Genomic DNA, 19324 nt, shown 5'->3' on the forward strand with positions numbered 1-19324 from the left:
AAAGTACACTATATCTGAAATTTCTGACTATTTGTCACATAAGCATCTTTCAACTTCTAACTTGCAATATACTAACTGTATACCTATATGGGTAATTAAAAGCCTAAACACATTGTTAGCCAAGTTTTATTTAGTACTTGCATGAAAAATGACAAAAGGCTGAAGCTATTTTGATAAAAAGAAAATTACATTCCTCATCTGGATTTTGGCCATTCCTTCACCCGCTGTTGCCGACTCCCTTCTACAGAGCCCAATTTCCTCAATTCTTTGCAAATCACACAGAGCTCTGTCTACCCTGCCTTATAGGACCACAAAACGTCTGCAGCCAGATCTGTTAAAAGCACAAGCCTATGACACTATTTGATACTTTAAAATGCAGAACTTATATAATTGGTTTACAGGTCTAGAAAGGCGATAAACAGCTAACTGCCCTTCAAGACCATTACAAATATGTGAAGATGACAAATGCCGGTCTTGGAGGAATCACTCCAACCTCTGGGGACTGGTGCTCCGACAAATCATTGGATCTGCACATACAGAATTGTGACATACTAGAAAATACTAGGAAAAATCGTATGCACCAATATAATGATATTCAAATCTATGTCTTTGTCATCTCTGTTCAAGACCAAAAGGTTAAATATCTTGCAACACAACAGTATGTTCTCCAACTACCAACGCTCAAAGCAAACTAGATACTTACCTGTAACAGTTTTAGGCACTTTAACCTACTAAATTTACATGCTGTGTTTATTGCACCTTCTCAAGTCTTGGGTCCAGAAATGTTATTTATAAAATACCTAAAATGTTACTTTGGGCGTCGACCAAAGGAAGAGTCTGACTCGTTACAATGCCAACTAAACTAATCCACCTTTAATCTCTTCTTTTTCCATCTTGTGATGTCTGCACTGCAAGTGTGCAGTTTTTGTTCTGTTACACTATTTAAAGTCCTTATCTGCAGTCTTAATCTTCGCTGGGAAGGCCGATGGTTGCATGTGAATCTACAAAACGTTCAAGTGGAAAAACTATTTTTATCGGTAAAATTGAACTTTTTTTGGGAGAGTGAAAATAGTTCTGAGTCGCATGCTGTGCATCAATTAAACAGCAATGAGAATATCGTTTTTGAAGAGCAATTAGTGGCAAACAAATATCTTAATGCTGTCTGTTTCATTGCTGCATCCTGAAGTGATTAAATATCTACATAATAGTGTTTTCTTAAGTGTACCAAGAGCATTTTGTGACACTACAAATGTCACTGATCAATAGAACCTCTCCAAATGCAAAGAAAGCATCCGTCTGCCATGCAGAATGTGGCACTGGAACATCTTTTAAACTGATTTTCCGTGCAATCAATTCCACAATTTGACTTTTAGCATCTGACGTCTCCATTGAGTCTAAAGCATGTGATATAAAAGTGTTGGGTATGTCAGATTTATTTTTCATTTACCATCCATAAGATTCATATCAGACAAAATGTACAAAAGAACAATGATGATACATTAAATAACTAGGTAGGTAATTGTGCCAGTTGTATGTCTGTCTCAGATATAAACAAATCTAAGTCCTAATTTAAACAGAAATTTAGATGAAAATATACATTTTACAGTGATATGAAGAATGAGTCACTTAGGAATGCCCTCTTGAGATCAGATAGAATTCCAATGCTTTTCTAAAACCTGGAGGGGTGGGGGCTTGTGAAGGTAGAGGACTACCAAGAATATCTGGTGGTACAGAGTTCTAGTGTAGTGGTCCTGCTAGCAAAAAGTAAAGAAGCCAGAGGAAGCATAAAGTGGTTTGTATAAACTAATAACTGAAATACATTATTTCCCTTTTAACATTGAGTGTGCTTCTGGGGATGGATTTTGAACGAAAGCTGGCAAATGAATAATTAAATAATAACAAAAAGAAGAAATTATCTTTGGTAGAAATTTTAGCTATGTCCTCATTACTGCCTTGTCATTGCGTATCTGCAACTGCAGTAGTTTAACTGTTAAGTGATTGGAGCTCATTGATTCTAGGCAAGGAGGTACATGCTTTCAAAAATGCTCCCTTCAGACCCAGGTGTTTGTTTTGTTAACGCCTTACGTATTAGTTTAAAAGGTAGTACCATTAACAAACTTCCTACTGTGTTAAAATTCCATGCTCGAATTAATAGCTTATGTAGGGGATACATATTTTTTTTACTCCTGCCAAAAAGCATGTTTTCAAGGAATGGTATTGATGAAACTGTTTTTAGATTATGTCATGCAAGCGGAAAAAACAGTGAAGTACGCTTGGATTAAGGTGTAACGTTTATTAATATTTGTGGGAAATCTGCCTTTTCTGCATGGTCACCCAATTTTCGTCTTTTACTGCGCCGTATATTGTTGCTAGCTTTAGAACGCTGCACTTTACCCCTGCTAACCAGTAGTAAAGTTTTTAACATGGGTGTATTGGTATACTTAGCTCACATAAGTTCCTAGTGCATGGTATAATATGTACCCATGGCTTGGAAGTTAAATGCCGTTAGTGGACTGCAGCACCTATTGAGCCATCATAAAGTGGCAGTGAAAACATGGCTTTATGCCTACTACTGTAGCCTGACTGTAGCAGTGAAAAAACTGCAACTCCAGCTGTCAAAATAAACTCTTTTGACAAGTAAAAACCTTTGTTTCAAATATTTGTACGTCACTGCTATGCAGACCTTATTACCCATAAGGCCGGGTTTATGGTATTTAATGTAGGAAATGTAAATATGTAACATTAACATGTCTGTAATGACTAGTACCCATAAGCTATTTTTCACATTGGCAGGCCTAGTTGGTTATGTAGAAACCCAAAGTACAAATTATAATCCTTATTCCGCATCTCAGGAATGGAACTAGATAGGAAAATAATTAAACAATAATTTTTAATAGTTGATAAAAAAAACTAACTCAGTAGCGAAGCTGGAGTTTAATAAATATGAGTGAAAAGTAACTTTTAGAAAGTTCCCTTTTCCACGCCTGAAGTTCCTTAAGGCTAAGCATTTGCTTTCCAACGTATCCCAGCCAGGAGGTTAGCATTTGAATAGGTGTGAAAAGGGTGTGAAATACTTACCCAGGAGCTACATATTCAGTCACAGGATATTTGACAGATGACTTGAATGGGCAGACATGACTCCTTTGAGCTCAGCAGAAGGTTAGGTGCTGTGAGCATCTTTTTTGACATTACAGTGTCAAATCCTGCTTGAAAGACAAAATATATGTCAGGACCAGAGGCGAGGATTATACTTTATTTCTTCGCTTTAATTCAACAGCAGCCTTAACACAAACAAACTACAACTCCCATGAATATCCGGGATAGATTACAAAAGAACAAATCCATCAATCAGAATCTCCCAAGTCCATATAGGTGGTCGTCAATCCAGGTCCTTCCTCTTTCTTCGCTGCTCCTTGCAGCCTTAAGTTAAGTACTGGGCTCCATCCCTATCTTTATTGCTATTGTGATAGTTATTTCTTCGTATGGTTATTTGATATTCTGCATACTCTGCGCCCAGTACGGGCTTGTTGGTCTCCGCGGAAGTGCACCCAGTTCTACGCGGTGGTCACGTCTCTCTGCAGTGCTCTGACCACTGTGGGACGCCCGCACGTCTCTAGGGAGCCGCTCTCCCTCCCTCACGGTCGCTGCGCCTCTGAGTGCGGCGAGTCACTATCCTGATGCACCCACACAAACGCCTGCGGCCTGCCTCTTCATTGCCCCGTTGGCCAAATCAAATCAAAATCAGGATTTATAGAGCGCAACTACTCACCCGTAATGGTCTCCAGATGCTGAGGTTATTTCTCCTCTGAGCTTCAGTTGTAGAGCCAGGTTTTAAGGTCCTTCCTGGATTGAGGTAGCGATGGTGACTGCCTGAGGTGCAGGGGCAGGGTGTTCCAGGACTTTGCCGCAAGGTAGGTGAAGGATCTTCCACCAGCCGAGGTTTTCCGTGTGTGAGGTACGGTGGATAGTGCTTGTTGAGCGGAGCGCAGAGGTCTGGTGGGGGAGTAGAAGGTGGTTGAGGTAGGCGGGTCCTAGGTCACAGAGGGCCTAGTATGCGTGGACAAGGTGTTTGAAGTTAATTATTTTCTCGATAGAAAGCCAGTGGAGGTCTCTTAGGTGATTGGTGATGTGTTCGCGCAGGAAGAGTCTGGGGGAGGCGTTTTAGATGTAATTTCTTCAGGTTCTTCTGGGTGGTGCCGGTGTAGACGGTGTTGCCAGTCAAGTCGGCTGGTAACCTGCAGCAGTCTTTGGGATCCATTTCTAGATCTTCCGGAGGAGTCGGAGTGCGTGAAAACAAGAGGAAGCAACTGAGTTGACTTGGCGGGTCATGGTGAGCGAGGAGTCCAGGATGAAGCCAAGGTTCCATATGCGTGGTTTATTGGGGGTGGGGTGGGAGCCTAGGGTGGATGGCCACCAGGAGTCATCCCAGGCTGATTTGGAAGCTCCCGGGACAAGGATTTCGGTCTTGTCAGAGTTAAGGCAGCTGTCCTTCATCCAGGTGGCGACCGCTTCCATTCTGTTGTGGAAATTCTTCTTGGCAATTGTGGGGTTTTCATTCAGCGAGATGATCAGCTGTGTATCATCAGCATAGGAGACTATGTTCAGCCATGTAGAGGTTGATGAGTGTGGGGATCAGGGAGGAGCCCTGTGGAACTTCGCAGCTGATCTCCGTAGGTTCTGACAGGTAAGGCGGGAGTCTAGCTCTCTGTGTTCTGTCAGACAGGAAGGAGCTTATCCACTGTAGGGCCTTTCCGCAGATGCCAGCTGCGTGGAGTCTGAAGCAGAGGGTGAGGTGAGAGACCGTGTCAAAGGCGGCCAGTTGGCCTGGAGTGTGACGCCCCAATAGGGTCGGTATTCGCCTATGTGGGCCTTTCACTTGTTTTTTTCTTATGTGCGCAAGTGTGTGTGTGCTGGCAGAAGCCCCCGCGGGCTCCGTACATAGGTCAGAGATCCTCGCACTGATTACTCCACACCCCTCCTGTGTTCTGTATTGTGAGACTTGTGGCCTTGTGCCTGGTTGTGGGAGACCGCCTGCCAGAGGGTCTGCATAAGGGATCTGTGGCCCCAGCCCATCCACCTACGCCCCAGCAGGTGTCTCTACCTCAAGGCCTGTGGCCTTTAGCTTGATGTGCATTAGCATTTTTCACTTTAAGAGGACATCACCCAGGCCTCTCTCTCACCACTGATTAGTCAACTTCGTCTTTCTCCAGTGTTGATTTGAGCCCTGTGATGCTAGAGCTGCAGTGTCCCCCACACGTACTGCTGCCTCTGGGACCCATATTTGGCTTTACCACTACCTACATACACCCCTGCTATGTAAGAAATTTGTGATTCTTATTCAGAGGGGGAGCCCATTACTTACCTTACTTCTAGAGTTCTACAACTCCCGACCCAATTGAAAGCGCCTCCTCTGTTTCGTTTCTCCACAGAGGAATCCTCTTCGGTTGCAGCTTAGGTTCGAGAGCTATTGTCCAAAGGGGCTATCATCTCTACCTCTCCACATCCTCACGGGTTTCTTAGCAACCTGTTCATGTCGGACTTAGCCAGAATTTTTGGTGAGTACTGTCTGGAGCACCAGATCTCGGTTGTAGCAGAACACCTCCCAAGATTCAGAAAATCGGGTGGCAGACTGGCAGACCCGTTTCCTGCAACATCTCAGGCTCTGAAAGCTGCATCCCTCCATCTTCCGTGCATTGAATTCTCGATAGGGCCCCTTCAAGTGGACTCTTTTCACTTCTTGCCTGGACCACCAACTGGACAGGTTCTTTAGCTGAAGGCCGGATCCCCTAGCACTGGCTACAGACGCATTCCAATAACCTTGGGGAACGGAGAAAGATTACGCTTTTCCCCCATTCACGATGATTATGAGATTATCGACCCAAGTGCGATGCCAACTAGCGGAGGTTGTGGTGATCAGCCCTCTTTGGAGATTTCAGGTGTGGTTTCCAGTCTCTGGGATCCGTCCGGGAATCCCTACCACCTAGTTCTGGTGGGCTCCCTGTCCCTAATGGCTTGGAGGATTACAGGGGGCATTGGCATATCCTGGGCCTTTCGAGCCAGGCTGCAGACCTCTTGTCTAAGGCATAGGCAGTTTCCACTGTTAAACGGTATTGATCAGGTTGGTCTAGACAGATGGACTGCTGTCATCAAATAAACGTGGATCCTGTGCGGTCTTCCACTGTCCATATCCTGAACTTCATCGCCTATCTAGAAACAGAAGGAATGGCCTACAGAACGATCAACACTTTACGTTTGGCGCAATCAGCAGGTCATCCTCCGATTAATGGTCACCGGTGGGCAAACATCCGCTTATTCTGAAGCTCCTTCATGGAGTTTGTCTCTCCTCTCCCCCTGCTCCACAACTTCCACTCTTTGGGGTGTGAATATTCTGCTGAATCTTTTCCTTTTTTTAGCAGAGTGATAAGCATCTTTCCCGTAAACAATTATCGGCTAAATTGCGACAAGATATGAAGCATAAGAGATGTGACAGAGTCTCCGATGTCAGAGCTCTGGTTATTACAGGCAGGGTCTTCACTCCGGAGGGTGTTACCTTTTATCTGTCAAGGAGGATGAAAACGGATTCCAGAATAATTTCTTATCCTGCTTTTCACAGTTTCCCAAAGCTGTGAATCGTTAAGTGTCTTAAAACATATGAAGCTGTGACAAAATAGTTCCGACCCCATGAGGAATGTCAGCTTCTCATTGCACTTACGAAATCTCACAAGGCGGTCTCTTCTCCAACGATCACCAGGTGGGTGAGGTGGGCCATGCAAGAAGCTGGCACTCATATTAAAGAATTCTGTGCCCATTCTACAAGAGTGGCCATGGCCTCTAAAGCCTTCACCTTGGGTGCCCGGCTGGAAGATATCATGAATGCAGCGGATTGGTCTTCAGACTCTGCCTTTATGAGCTTTTACTTTAAGTCACTTCATTCCATGGCATCTTTAGTGGTGAATAAGCTTTGAAATACCATAATCCTCGCCTCGGTCCTGACATAGAATATAACATTTCCTAGCTTTCGTAAAGTTTTAATTCTATCAAGGACACAGAGACAAGCATTATCCCACCCGGGGTCGTGCACCGCCTATGCCCCGCCTGCCGATGTTTCGTATTCTATGTAAGTAATTCTTTGAAATGGGTTATTCTTGTAATGTTTGAGGTTGATGATTTGTATCTCATGCATCCTCATGTGCTGATTTGCTATTGTTTACTTCGTATAATGGTTCGGCGTATTGGAGGAGTCCTCATTCTTTTGTTTCATAGGCATCGATTCGGGCAAGCAGAAGTAGAGGTTGATTTCTATCTGCTCGTCACTTGAAGAAAGAGGAAGGACCTGGATTGACTATGACCTATATGGACTTGGAACATTCTGGTTGGTGGATTTGTGCTGCTGAAATCTAACCCAATAACATGGGAGTTGTAGTTTGTTTATTTTATGGCTGTTTTTGAATTAAAACGAAGAAGGAAAGCATAATCCTCGCCTCCGTATCCTTAATAGAATTTAAACTTTTTGTTGCAAAAGCTAGGAAATGTTATATTCTAGTTCACAACTATTCTGGGTTTATATACAACACTGGGATGAACTAGAAAGGAAGGCAATCAGGATTACAAGATCATTCTTGTGCATCCAGTCTCTAAATACTGAAAATCCCAGCTTTTGTTCTATCATACGTCTGTCATTAGGTTGATTCTGAGTATGGTGGCTGACTCAAACCGAATTTCATCGTTCGATGTGGAGAATAATAGGATTACCAATGTATATTCCCTTCCCAATACCCCCCATAGCCCAATTTTAGAGTGGCTAAAAGCAATTACCATCTTGAAAATGTCCAAAGTGGATACAGATGGCTCTGGGAACTTTTACCAAACTGGATAGAGCATGCCAAAGAATCATTCCCACCCACAGTGCCAGACATAAATTTGGCACTGACAGGCACCGACTTTAAAGCATTTTCTACACCTAAGGAAGAACAGAAGAGGGCTGAATGTGTTTTCTGTAACCTGAGAGGAACCCTGAAGGACTGATCCTGCTCCCTCTTGTACCCAGGGAAACAAATTACCTGTAAGTGTAATAAGGCTGACATCTTGTTCAAGCTACAGGGACACAACAAGCTCTGCACAACTTCCCAAGTGACCAATATCAACTGGACCTGGACTGGACCCTGCAGCTGGCTTCTGCTTGACACCCTGTGAGTCTCCAAGTACCTTCTTTGAGGTTCTGCAGGGTTTTAAAATGTACTCCTGTAGTGGATTGGAATTTAAAGGACTAAGGGCCTGAATTCAAGTTTGGCAGGGGGGTGGTTACTCCATCACAAAGGTGACGACTATCCCTTCCACCATATTATGATCCCATTATAGCCTATGGAGATCGTAATAAGGCAGATGGGATATCTGTCACATCTGTGATGAAGTAACCCCTCCGCTGAACTCTAAATCACGCTCTAAGTCACTAGGTAAACTCTCTGACCAGGATGAACCTGATTGGTATATCTGACCCACATTCCATTGCTGTCATCCTCAAATTGCACGTGTGTCCTAATCTACTGCGACTAGTGACTATCATTGGCAATTTGTACTTCTTAGCGCTATTCCTTTTTCAAACTTTTAACATTCATAACTCCAGCTTCCATTACTGGATTTTTATAATTTTGTGTCATTTTGTTCATTAAATTTTACTATGTTTCTCTATTTCAGTTTGGGAATTGTATTTATTTGCATTTCAACTTTATGACTGTTTTAGTACTGTAGTCTTTAGAGATTGTCCTACGTTAAGCCTTTCTACTCTGCCATAGCTACTAGGGGCTAAAGCTCAGGATAATTTAGTGACTTTCCTGTTGCACACTTTCTTGAGTGTCATAAAATCTGAATAAATCTTAGACTCAATTTTAGTAGCCTGGACTTTGAGCATACACAAATCATGTAGCTAAGTTAAGGTTGTGTGGTCCTGTAAGGCTTTTTCTATAGTGTAACTGGGACATTGTGGTATTTTCCACTGTCTGCACATATTCATTGGCATTAGTTGCAATTAATGTGGCCACCCTGCCCACTCTGGTTTAATAAGAAATATTGTTATGTTCTATCACCACCGTTTTGGTGTTTACTGTTTTTAGTACCTCTGGTGTTTTTAGGATGAACTTAGATCAAATGTCAAAACTGTTGTTGTAACTTAATAGTTGCATAAATCATGCTCATCTGTCTGTATTTGAAAACAATTTAAAAAAAATGCAGAAAACAATGCATTCTCTACCACCTAGAAAGTCTTTAGTCATAGTCCTAAAAAATGACCAGCGCTACACTGTTCTTCAGATAGGTGCCTTGAGCCTTTGAAGTCAAGACCTCTGTTTCAGATGTCCAACTTATGAGGTTATCTGGTAGCTGAAAAAATCTTCTATGAAGTCGAAATCCAAAAACATTTATGAATAGTCATGCTTCATGTGGCCTAAAGATGTCAACTACTTACTGGGCAACTGTAGGCATATGACACTATCACAATGAATCATGGAGACACCTCCTACTACTGAAACCCAAAGTAAAATGCACTGCATTTATTTTATAATTTACTTATTTAACAACAAACATTAATGGACCTGACCAAATAACATACAGCATGTTAATCTAGAAAAGACTCGCAGGGCAAAACTAACAAAAACAAAATTCCTGCTGTAGAATGGCTGCCATGGCACTGCCAGCTAGGAATCAGTCTGGGCTCTAAAGGCAGAGACCTCAAAAAGATTCTTAACAGTTTTGCTCAATCTTCGTAATGATATACAAACAGAAGGTCGTAAGTATGGGTCTATTCTAGGCTATTTTGGGTGTGTTTAAGAAAACACTTTCCCGTATCAGGCAGGACCCACAATCCATGCTGTAAGGAAATGCCTCCTTGGCATGGTTACCCCCTGACTTTTTGCCTTTTGCTGATGCCAAGTTATGATTGAAAGTGTGCTGGGACCCTGCTAACCAGGCCCCAGCACCAGTGTTCTTTCCCTAAACTCTACCTTTGCTTCTGCAACTGTCACAGACCTGGCACTCAGGTAAGTCCCTTGTAAATGGTACCCCTGGTACCATGGGCCCTGATGCCAGGGAAGGTCTCTAAGGGCTGCAGCATGTCTTATGCCACCCTGGGGACCCCTCACTCAGCACATGCACACTGCCTCACAGCTTGTGTGTACTGGTGGGGAGAAAAAGACCAAGTCGACATGGCACCCCTCTCCGAGTGCAATGCCAACCTCACACTGCCTGTGGCATAGGTACATCACCCCTCTAGCAGGTCTTACAGCCTTAAGGCAGGGTGCACTATAACACAGGTGAGGGCATATGTGCATGAGCACTATGCCCCTACAGTGTCTAAGCAAAACCCTAGACATTGAAGTGCACGGTAGCCATAAGAGTATATGGTCTGGGAGTTTGTCAAACACGAACTCCACAGTTCCATAATGGCTACACTGAAATCTGGGAAATTTGGTATCAAACTTCTCAGCACAATACCTGCACACTGATGCCAGTGTGGAATCTATTGTAAAATGCACCCAGAGGGCATCTTAGAGTTGCCCCCTGAATACCAATCCGACTTCTAGTGTGGGGCTGACCAATGTCTGCCAGCCTGCCACAACCAGACGAGTTGCTGGCCACATGGGGAGAGTGCCTTTGTCACTCTGTGGCCAGGAACAAAGCCTGTACTGGGTGGAGGTGCTTCTCACCTCCACCTGCAGGAACTGTAACACCTGGCGATGAGCCTCAAAGGCTCACCCCTTTTGTTACAGCACCACAGGGCATCCCAGCTAGTGGAGATGCCCGTCCCTCCGGCCACTGCCCCTACTTTTGGCGGCAAGGCTGGAGGAGATAATTAGAAAAACAAGGAGGAGTTACCTACCAGTCAGGACAGCCCCTAAGGTGCCCTGAGCTGAGGTGACCCCTGCCTTCAGAAATCCTCCATCTACGTTTTGAAGGATTCCCCCAATAGGATTAGGAATGTGCCCCCCTCCCCTCAGGGAGGAGGCACAAAGAGGCCTTTCGAGGCAGTAGCCATTGGTTACTACTACCCTCCCAGACCTAAACACACCCCTAAATTTAGTAACAAACTTGCAACTTTTCTACAACTTCAAAGACCTCACTCTTCCCGCCGGAAGCTTGAGACTTTACACACTACACCCGACGCCCCCGGCTCGTGATCCAGAGAACCAACACCACAGGGAGGACTCCCTGGCGACTGCGACCCCTTAAGTAGCCAGAGACAACCCCCCTGGACCCCCACAGCGACGCCTGCAGATAGAATCCAGAGGCTCCCCCTGACCTCGACTGCCTGTAACAAGGGACCCGAAGCCTGGACCAAGCACTGCACCCGCAGCCCCCAGGACCAGAAGGAACTGAACTTCAGTGCAGGAGTGACCCCCAGGCGGCCCTCTGCCTAGCCCAGGTGGTGGTTGGCCCGAGAAGCCACCCTGTGCCCTGCCTGCACCGCTAGAGTGACCCCTGGGTCCCTCCATTGAAACCAATACAAAACCCGACACCTTCTTTGCACACTGCACCCGGCCGCCCCTGTGCCGCTGAGGGTGTGTTTTGTGTGCCTACTTGTGTCCCCCCCCACCAGTGCTCTACAAAAACCTCCCTGGTCTGCCCCAGAGGACGAGGGTACTTACCTGCTGGCAGACTGGAACCGGAGCACCCCTGTTCTCCACAGGCGCCTATGTGTTCTGGGCACCTCTTTGACCTCTGCACTTGACCGGCCCGGAGCTGCTGGTGTGGTAACTTTAGGGTTGCCTTGAACCCCCAACAGCGGGCTGCCTATGCCCAGGAACTGAGACTTGCAAGTGTCTTACTTACCTCATAATCTAACCAATATTTACCTCCCCCAGGAACTGTTGATTTTTGCAGTGTCTACTTTTAAAATAGATTATTGCCATTTTAACAAAAACTGTATGTGTTATTGCTCTAATTCAAAGTTCCTAACTTACCTGTGTGGAGTACCTTGCATTTTATGTATTTACTTCCAATCTTGAACTTGTGGTTCTAAAAATAAATTAAGAAAATATATTTTTCTATATAAAAACTATTGGCCTAGAGTTACGTCTTTGAATGTGTGTTCCTCGTTTATTGCCTGTGTGTGTACAAGAAATGCTTAACACTACCCTCTGATAAGCCTACTGCTCGACCACACTACCACAAAATAGAGCATTAGAATTATCTAATTTTGCCACTATCTTACCTCAAAGGGGAACCCTTGGACTCTGTGCACACTATCTCATACTTTGAAATAGTATATACAGAACCAACTTTCTACACATGTCTATTATTAAAAGGATTGAAAATGACAAATCATTTTCTTTTAAGCAAAGACTGCTGAACTACATTGTGAAGCCAGAATTTATTTGAGAGCTTAGGAGAGAGATGGAATCACCTGCCACACGAGTTGAAGGCACAATGGAATTTTTTTGTAAAAAGGGTATAGGAGAAAAGGAGTGTAAGCCCCACAAAAATCTTTACTAAGTGTGCATCCTCCAAATACTCTCTGAATTTCAAAATGGCAGACTTAATATGATGTTATAGATGGTGGTCAGGCAAAAAAGTGATTTATACCTTGTATGGATTTAATGCAATTAGCACTAATACCACTGTAATCTAGGTGGCCAAAAGTCTGAACAACTATTGCGGACAACAATGTTCCATATGGATAAGGCATTTGGTTGCAGTAACTGGTCCTTCCTGTGGTTTATTATGCAATGAATGATGCATCAAGTGAGTCCCTTAAAGTGGTTCGTATTCAAACGTTCAGTAAAAAGTCAACAGTACACAATTACTCAACTAGTTACAAGACCCTTTTTTTACCACTAGATGGAAAACCCACCCCCCACAATTGTTGCATTTTATGTTAAACAACCTGCAGAAAGTTTTGACCAAAGGGAAAGGGTACCTAAACATAACTAAAGCATTTCCTTCAAAACCTAGATCATTGCTGATAACAAGGCCAGGTTTAATATGACTGCCAAGAAAAACTCTGTTATAAATTAAGGAAAACCACTGTTGATAGGCCCTGTTTTCAGAACTTTTGCTTCGGCAAACATTCCTGCCTTGTTGGAGCATGGGGTCACAACAATATGACAATATAGACCATCCATCAACTACTGTACTTCTGAAATACAGGATAGAGACTGGTATGTTGTGAATGATGATCTCAACACCACTTCGGATCAGGCTGGCTGTTTGGTTGATATACCACACAAAAAAGATATGCCCTTACATCTGGCAGATAAATGGGCACTAATCAGAAGACAAAACAGGTCAGCTCTAAACATCAGATTGTTCCTCCTAACCCAGGTCTGGAATTCTTAGGCTAGAAAAAAATCCATCTGATCAGCTGTTCTCACATGAACTAAAATGACCGGTCATAGTAGTGACGGCATGCTTCTTCTGAGGTGAAAAAAAGTTTACACTTCCACAACATCTACTTTTTTAATAGTTTCACACTTAGCACAGCTACTGCAATATACTAAGGGTCTGAAAGCCGATATTGGGACTCTTGCATCCCTATCACCCATTCCATAGGTTTACACAACCTTTCATTAATGTGAACTACATTTTTCCCGTATCAACACCACCACCTCTTTCCAACAATACTGAACTAGTTGACTTTGCTCCTCCAATTAACTCTTTAGAAATGTTGCTGAAAGTCCCTGGTATTCCAGCCTGTAAATTTGAGATCTTGCAAATACATTCTGATTAATCTTGACTGACCTCTTCCAAATCGCCACATGACCATGCAGTCGCAGGGAGTGGCCTGAGCTTTAAAAGATGTGAAAAATGTTCCGTTACAAAGATACTCTACATTGCAAAGCATTCATTCATGCAGTGGATTAGTTTAAAATACAACACATAACTTATGAAATTGTGAACATTTGGAGTAACTGTTTTGATCACACCTAAAAAACATACAAGCAAATTGATTCCTGCGTGAAGGAAACAAAGTTTGCACTGCGGTTAACACTGAACTATAGAAGGCAACCCAAAGATTAATAGCTGTGAATTTTCACCTCGTCTGTTTGGAGTAATTGGTCCATTAGGGCTTTGGGCGGAAGGTCTAGACGGTTTCAGACAAATACGTCTACCTAAATTTCAGCCGTAAAAACAGCGTCAAAAAAAGAAAACAATTTCCACAAATTACTCTGCTGAAAAGTGACAGGCTCTTGAAAAAACAAATTCCAAACAAGGAGCTTTATCCCCCAAACCCTTAATATTATAATAACAACGTATCATTTTTTGTGTATCCCAGTGTATTCATAAGCTTTACAAGTTGTAGAGATTTCCATAGAGACTGCTTTTAGACGGGCAATAGAAAAGAGGCATGCCTTTTACACGACTGCAAACTACAAAAAGTAAGTAATCTGATGCAAGTGTGGTAACTCTAACCTCTCCAATAAGTAGCACAGTGCACACATACAAAACAAAGTAAGTATATCAGCTTATTTTTCTTCTCTCCTCATCATCCATGAAAGAAAGTCTAAGTTAACAGGACCTGAAAGTGTAAAAATTGCTACCAGATTTGTATCCAATGACCACAGGAAACATTAAAAAAGACTTGCTTTTCTTCAACATAATTTTCATAATTTTTGTCAAGCATGCATTTCCTGAACTGCTGTGGTCCCATCCACTTACCTAGTCACCCTCAGCAGTATCAGTCTACTGAATTCTTAAGTGCTTATCACTTTAATCTAGCTTCCTAACGTTCCAGTTTTGTCATTACAGAAAGGGCAGCTTTCACCAGGAAAAATATATCATATAGCTGGCATAATGACAACACAGAGACTACCCAATGTTGTTGTAAAGGAAAGTGAACCAATTGCCACACTAACATTTCCTGTGAATAAACAAAGTAACAGTACACAGGAAATATGAAAACAACAAAAAACACTGACAGTTTGAAGGTAAAACATAAATAAAACACAAGTTACTGGTGATATTATAATGACCAATGGATTAGCAAAATGAGAAACAATGCAAACATTCCAAAATAAGTTCATTATGTGCCATTTACGTGCCAAATGTAAAAAGACCATTTTTTTTTTAAACGAATTAAAAAAGGACCCTATTTGGAATAGGTTATCACCCATGGATTTTTCTGCTGAAAAAGTCACTGTGGTTTCAGGGAACTTTTGCATGTATCTAAATGTGAATGGCAAAAAAGTATCACTAGTTAAAGAGTGGACGTCTTTGCAATATACAATATTATCACTGCACTTTGAAACAAAACAACATTACACAAAATACCTTACAACCAACCACTAGTGCTGCATGTTACACCGGTGGTTCTTAACCTGTGAACTGGGGACCCCTGTGGGTTCACAAAGCCTATTCTGGGGTCCGCGACTGATTAGAAAATTAAATAATTTTAGCAGATCAATAAAGTGTAAATAAATAAAGAAGCAAAATGTACAATTGAAAATTAGGTTAGTATCCAAAGATTGAGTCAAGGTAGCAATGCTAATGTATTAAACAGCATAGAAAAAGGCAGATGAGTGGCTACAATTGAATTTAGAAAAGCTCCAACCTTCCCACTAAAATGAAAGTTTAGATTTTTTTTTATATTTGTTTGTGGATTAAAAAATATTAATAATTTGCATATATGTTTGATGAATGCCCGTTTATGTATTTTTAATGTACTGTTTTGTGGTTCAAAGTATCACAAAATGCTTCAGCCACTGTCCCCGGTTTTCAGCAATTACTCACTGGGGGATTCAATGATGATTCAGTGGGGGTTCACTGGTTCCAATAATTGTTATGTGGGGGGTCTACAGAAGACAAAAGGGTAAGAACCACTATGCTACACAATTGTAAAATAATTTGCACGTAGCCAAATTATGACCATTTATGCCTAATTGTGTTTATATTAGCTTACGCACAACATCAAGTCATGTTAAATTATTATGACTTCAACATGGAGTCTTGCATGAATGGTGGTAAAAAAATTCGAAAAAAAGGAATGAAAAAGGAGAAGGCAAGATTATTTGTAAACTATCAAAAACCAAAATCTGCTTTTCATCGATTAATTTACTTCAGTCTTCTTGTTAAAATAGTACCCCTTTTGTGATTTCTACTGTATTTCTCTACTGATGTGTGAAATATATTCACTTTTCATTCCGTTCATGATCTAAGTTTTTTTGGGTGACTGACTGTCGTTGGCGATTCTTTCTATTTCATTGTAACCTAGTGATGAAAAGCTGCCAATTACTGTAGACACCTGAGACAGATGGATAAGGAGTACAGTTTTTGATTATCTTGACATATTTACATCACCTAGCTTGATGGTACCGACCTAGACATAAAAACATTTTACAAGCTCTTTTGTCAACAAGGCTTTAAAATGTTCTTATTATTGCCTACAGCAAAATAACTATTTCAAGGACAATAAAATTAATTAGTATAAAAAGCTCTTACAGCTTTGAAAGAGAGCACTTGAAACAAGCTGTCACTATGTAGCACTGATACACTGCCCATATAATAACAAAAATCATCTATGTTAAGGTCTATTCTAACTACGTTTTAATTTAAATGTTGGTTCTAAATCCGTAATACCGGTCATGAGAGGCTCTGAACCATTCACTAATTATTCCCTGAATGATCATTAAAAATGACTGCAGACATTGATGATTTGGACGTCGCTTGGGGAAAATAATATACAGCAGAGAATCCGGTTTGTCTTGTTTTCCTTGAGTACAATTTGGTTGTAACATCAAAGTGCTCCTAAACGTACAGCAGAGAGTGGTGGACTGAAAGATAAAAATAAAGTTACCGTAAAGTCCTATGTCAATTTTGGAACATGTCACATGCTAGCTTTTAGTGTTTGTAACATCAAAGTGCTCCTAAACGTACAGCAGAGAGTGGTGGACTGAAAGATAAAAATAAAGTTACCGTAAAGTCCTATGTCAATTTTGGAACATGTCACATGTTAGCTTTTAGTCTTTAGAGTTCTATCGTAAGTTTGCGCAGTAAATTGGACTGACCAATATTTTAAAGGCAGCCCACAAGACCACTGGGAATCTTATGACAACTAAATTTACATTGTGGTGAAGGACATAGACAAACCAACTGCAGTCCTTACCAACAGTCTGCGGAATTCAAGATTTTTGCCCACCTCATTCTCCTAACCACGTAACAGGAGGACATGGTGCGCCAGTAAACTCAACCTTATTTAATCATGCATACATAAACCATGTACACAACCCATGTTGCCCTTTTGCGCATCCACCTGCGATTCTTAGGTTCCTAGACCGATCTGAGTTGAAGGGTTTATTTAGAAGCAAAAAATTATTTGCTGATAGTTCTGTGCAGTGAAACCATTCTCCAGTTTTCTCCACGAACTCAGATCCTTACACTGTTATATGTAGTAGTATTCACTGAAACATCGTAACTAATGAAAGGCTTTAAGCCAAGTAGGTAGCAAGAAGTTTCAAAATTCTGCTAAAGCCACGTTAATGCAAAACAAAGTGAGCAAATAAACTAAATCCAGATATGGCAACTGCTCTTTCAATGGAAGCATGTGTTCTGATCAACAGCGCAGGACCTGCGAGCTGCAGACTTTGTGGACAGAAATTAAAACATATTACCAGCAACATCAACAAAACTACACATTTTAAAGGACAACGTATTTATGAAAGCATATTATTGAGAAAATATGCTTTCAGAACTTATTTTTCTGCATTTTGTAAGAGACAGTGGTATGGGGAAGTACTGCATAAGTATGTGTCACAGCCCTTAAGGGACACTTGCGAAACATAGCACTGTGGTGTGGGGACACACAACTGACTTACAGGCAAAGGATAATCAGGACACACACATGCCAAAATAAACATATTTTATTCCACTACAAGACTGTACTGCACAGATATAGTTCGTATGTAGATTTTACTAACTTCTAGATCAATATTGGCAATCATGAGGCACACGTCATCTTCCAAGCAACAGAAGAGCCTAGCCTGCAACAAAACTGACAAAGTACCATTTTAGGAAAAACATATAGCCGGGATGTGAGTCTGGCTATGTTAATGCCACACATTGTAAGGACCTGACAAAAATGCCACAGAGAAGGATTGGGACAGATTTAGAGTCTGGACATTTGAGAGGCTTTAGAGAGTATTGCTAAGCATTAATGCCTTAAACATTACCTGCTATTTCCAAACGTATTCAACCTTAGTTTTGTTTTTATATGATTACCTAACCTCCGTCTTGAAGATGCACATACCAAAAGGTTCAATGAACTGGTAAAGCTTCTCTCCGATCGATATTGCTTCAGAATACTGCCGCAAGTGATACAGTATGACAGCCTGATTGTAGTACAGCATGCTGTTTTCAACATCATCCAAGCTATCCATCTCTTCAACAGCTGAATGAACCTACAAAATAAAACAAACGTTTTAAAGAGATGCTTTAAATAGAAAAATTGGAACATCTGAGCAAACAGTGCAGCTAGAGAAGCAATGTTGCACTGTGGAGCGGCAAAGGCAGGATGGCTAGCAGAAGGGCAGGAATGCTACACAGAAGTGATTTGCTTGCTAAGCACGCTGGTGGGCTTGAGGAGACGATCTGGGTAACCAGCTATTTCTCCATCTAATCTCTCTTGTCTGTATGCCATGCCATGCCATATATGTGCAGCGCTGGTTACCATTTTCTTTCTCCAGGTAACTTTCTTCTACTTTATCAGCCCCTTTAGGGGTGGAGGCAGTAAAGTGATTAACAATAGGTATGGAATCAATAGGGAGACAACTGAGGGACAGTGACACTGCCCAAGACAGAGGTCTTCATCTACAATAAATTAAATTCCTAGTAGCTCAAGAAAGAGTGTCTCCCATGATCATGTACAGAGTTACTGCTCTGGTACCGGAGTTGCAGGGAACCTCACCTTATGTTTGTTTAGTCTAATTATACAGTTAACATCATCTTATTGATTTTACACACAAAAAATTACCACAGTAGACAGGCACATACATATTTCCATCACATTTCTCCCTTCTTTCCCCCCTTTGCCGAGCATAGCACATATTTGCCAGACTTAGATGCTTTAGTGACTCTGCAGATGAAATCCATCTCAGAGCCTCCTCTGAGGGTGATGGCCTTATGGCAGAGTCCCTCCACCCAGTGGGTCCTCGGAGCCTTTCATCAGTCCGTGATAGGCCCTCCATTGCCCCCAAACGTTGCTGAGTTTCCTGGGACAGTTGTGGCTGTGGTAAACCACTCTTTCTGCCTCCATGCATCTATTCATTCCCTCTGTCCACGTCTCTCATGGGGGTACATTCCCTACCCCACAGCCACATATCTTAGCTATAACAAAGCCTAACAA

At 42.0% G+C, this 19324-nt stretch overlaps 1 protein-coding gene across 6 annotated transcripts in view; it reads right to left on the bottom strand.

Moving 5' to 3' along the window:
• CNOT10 (CCR4-NOT transcription complex subunit 10) overlaps window positions 1–19324 on the bottom strand; it is a 281547-nt gene that overhangs the window by 222491 nt on the left and 39732 nt on the right. For 3 of the 6 annotated variants that reach the window (XM_069211988.1, XM_069211984.1, XM_069211983.1), the window contains exons 4-5: window positions 18230–18380; window positions 14025–14099 (exon numbers count right to left, since the gene is read on the bottom strand). In XM_069211988.1, the coding sequence (XP_069068089.1) occupies window positions 14025–14099; window positions 18230–18380 (226 nt within the window). The remainder of the gene's footprint in view (window positions 1–14024; window positions 14100–18229; window positions 18381–19324) is intronic. The other 3 variants (XM_069211989.1, XM_069211987.1, XM_069211986.1) reach the window with 1 other exon arrangement.

This window comes from Pleurodeles waltl, chromosome 10, assembly GCF_031143425.1.
Source record: "Pleurodeles waltl isolate 20211129_DDA chromosome 10, aPleWal1.hap1.20221129, whole genome shotgun sequence".
Classification (NCBI taxonomy): Eukaryota; Metazoa; Chordata; class Amphibia; order Caudata; family Salamandridae; genus Pleurodeles; species Pleurodeles waltl.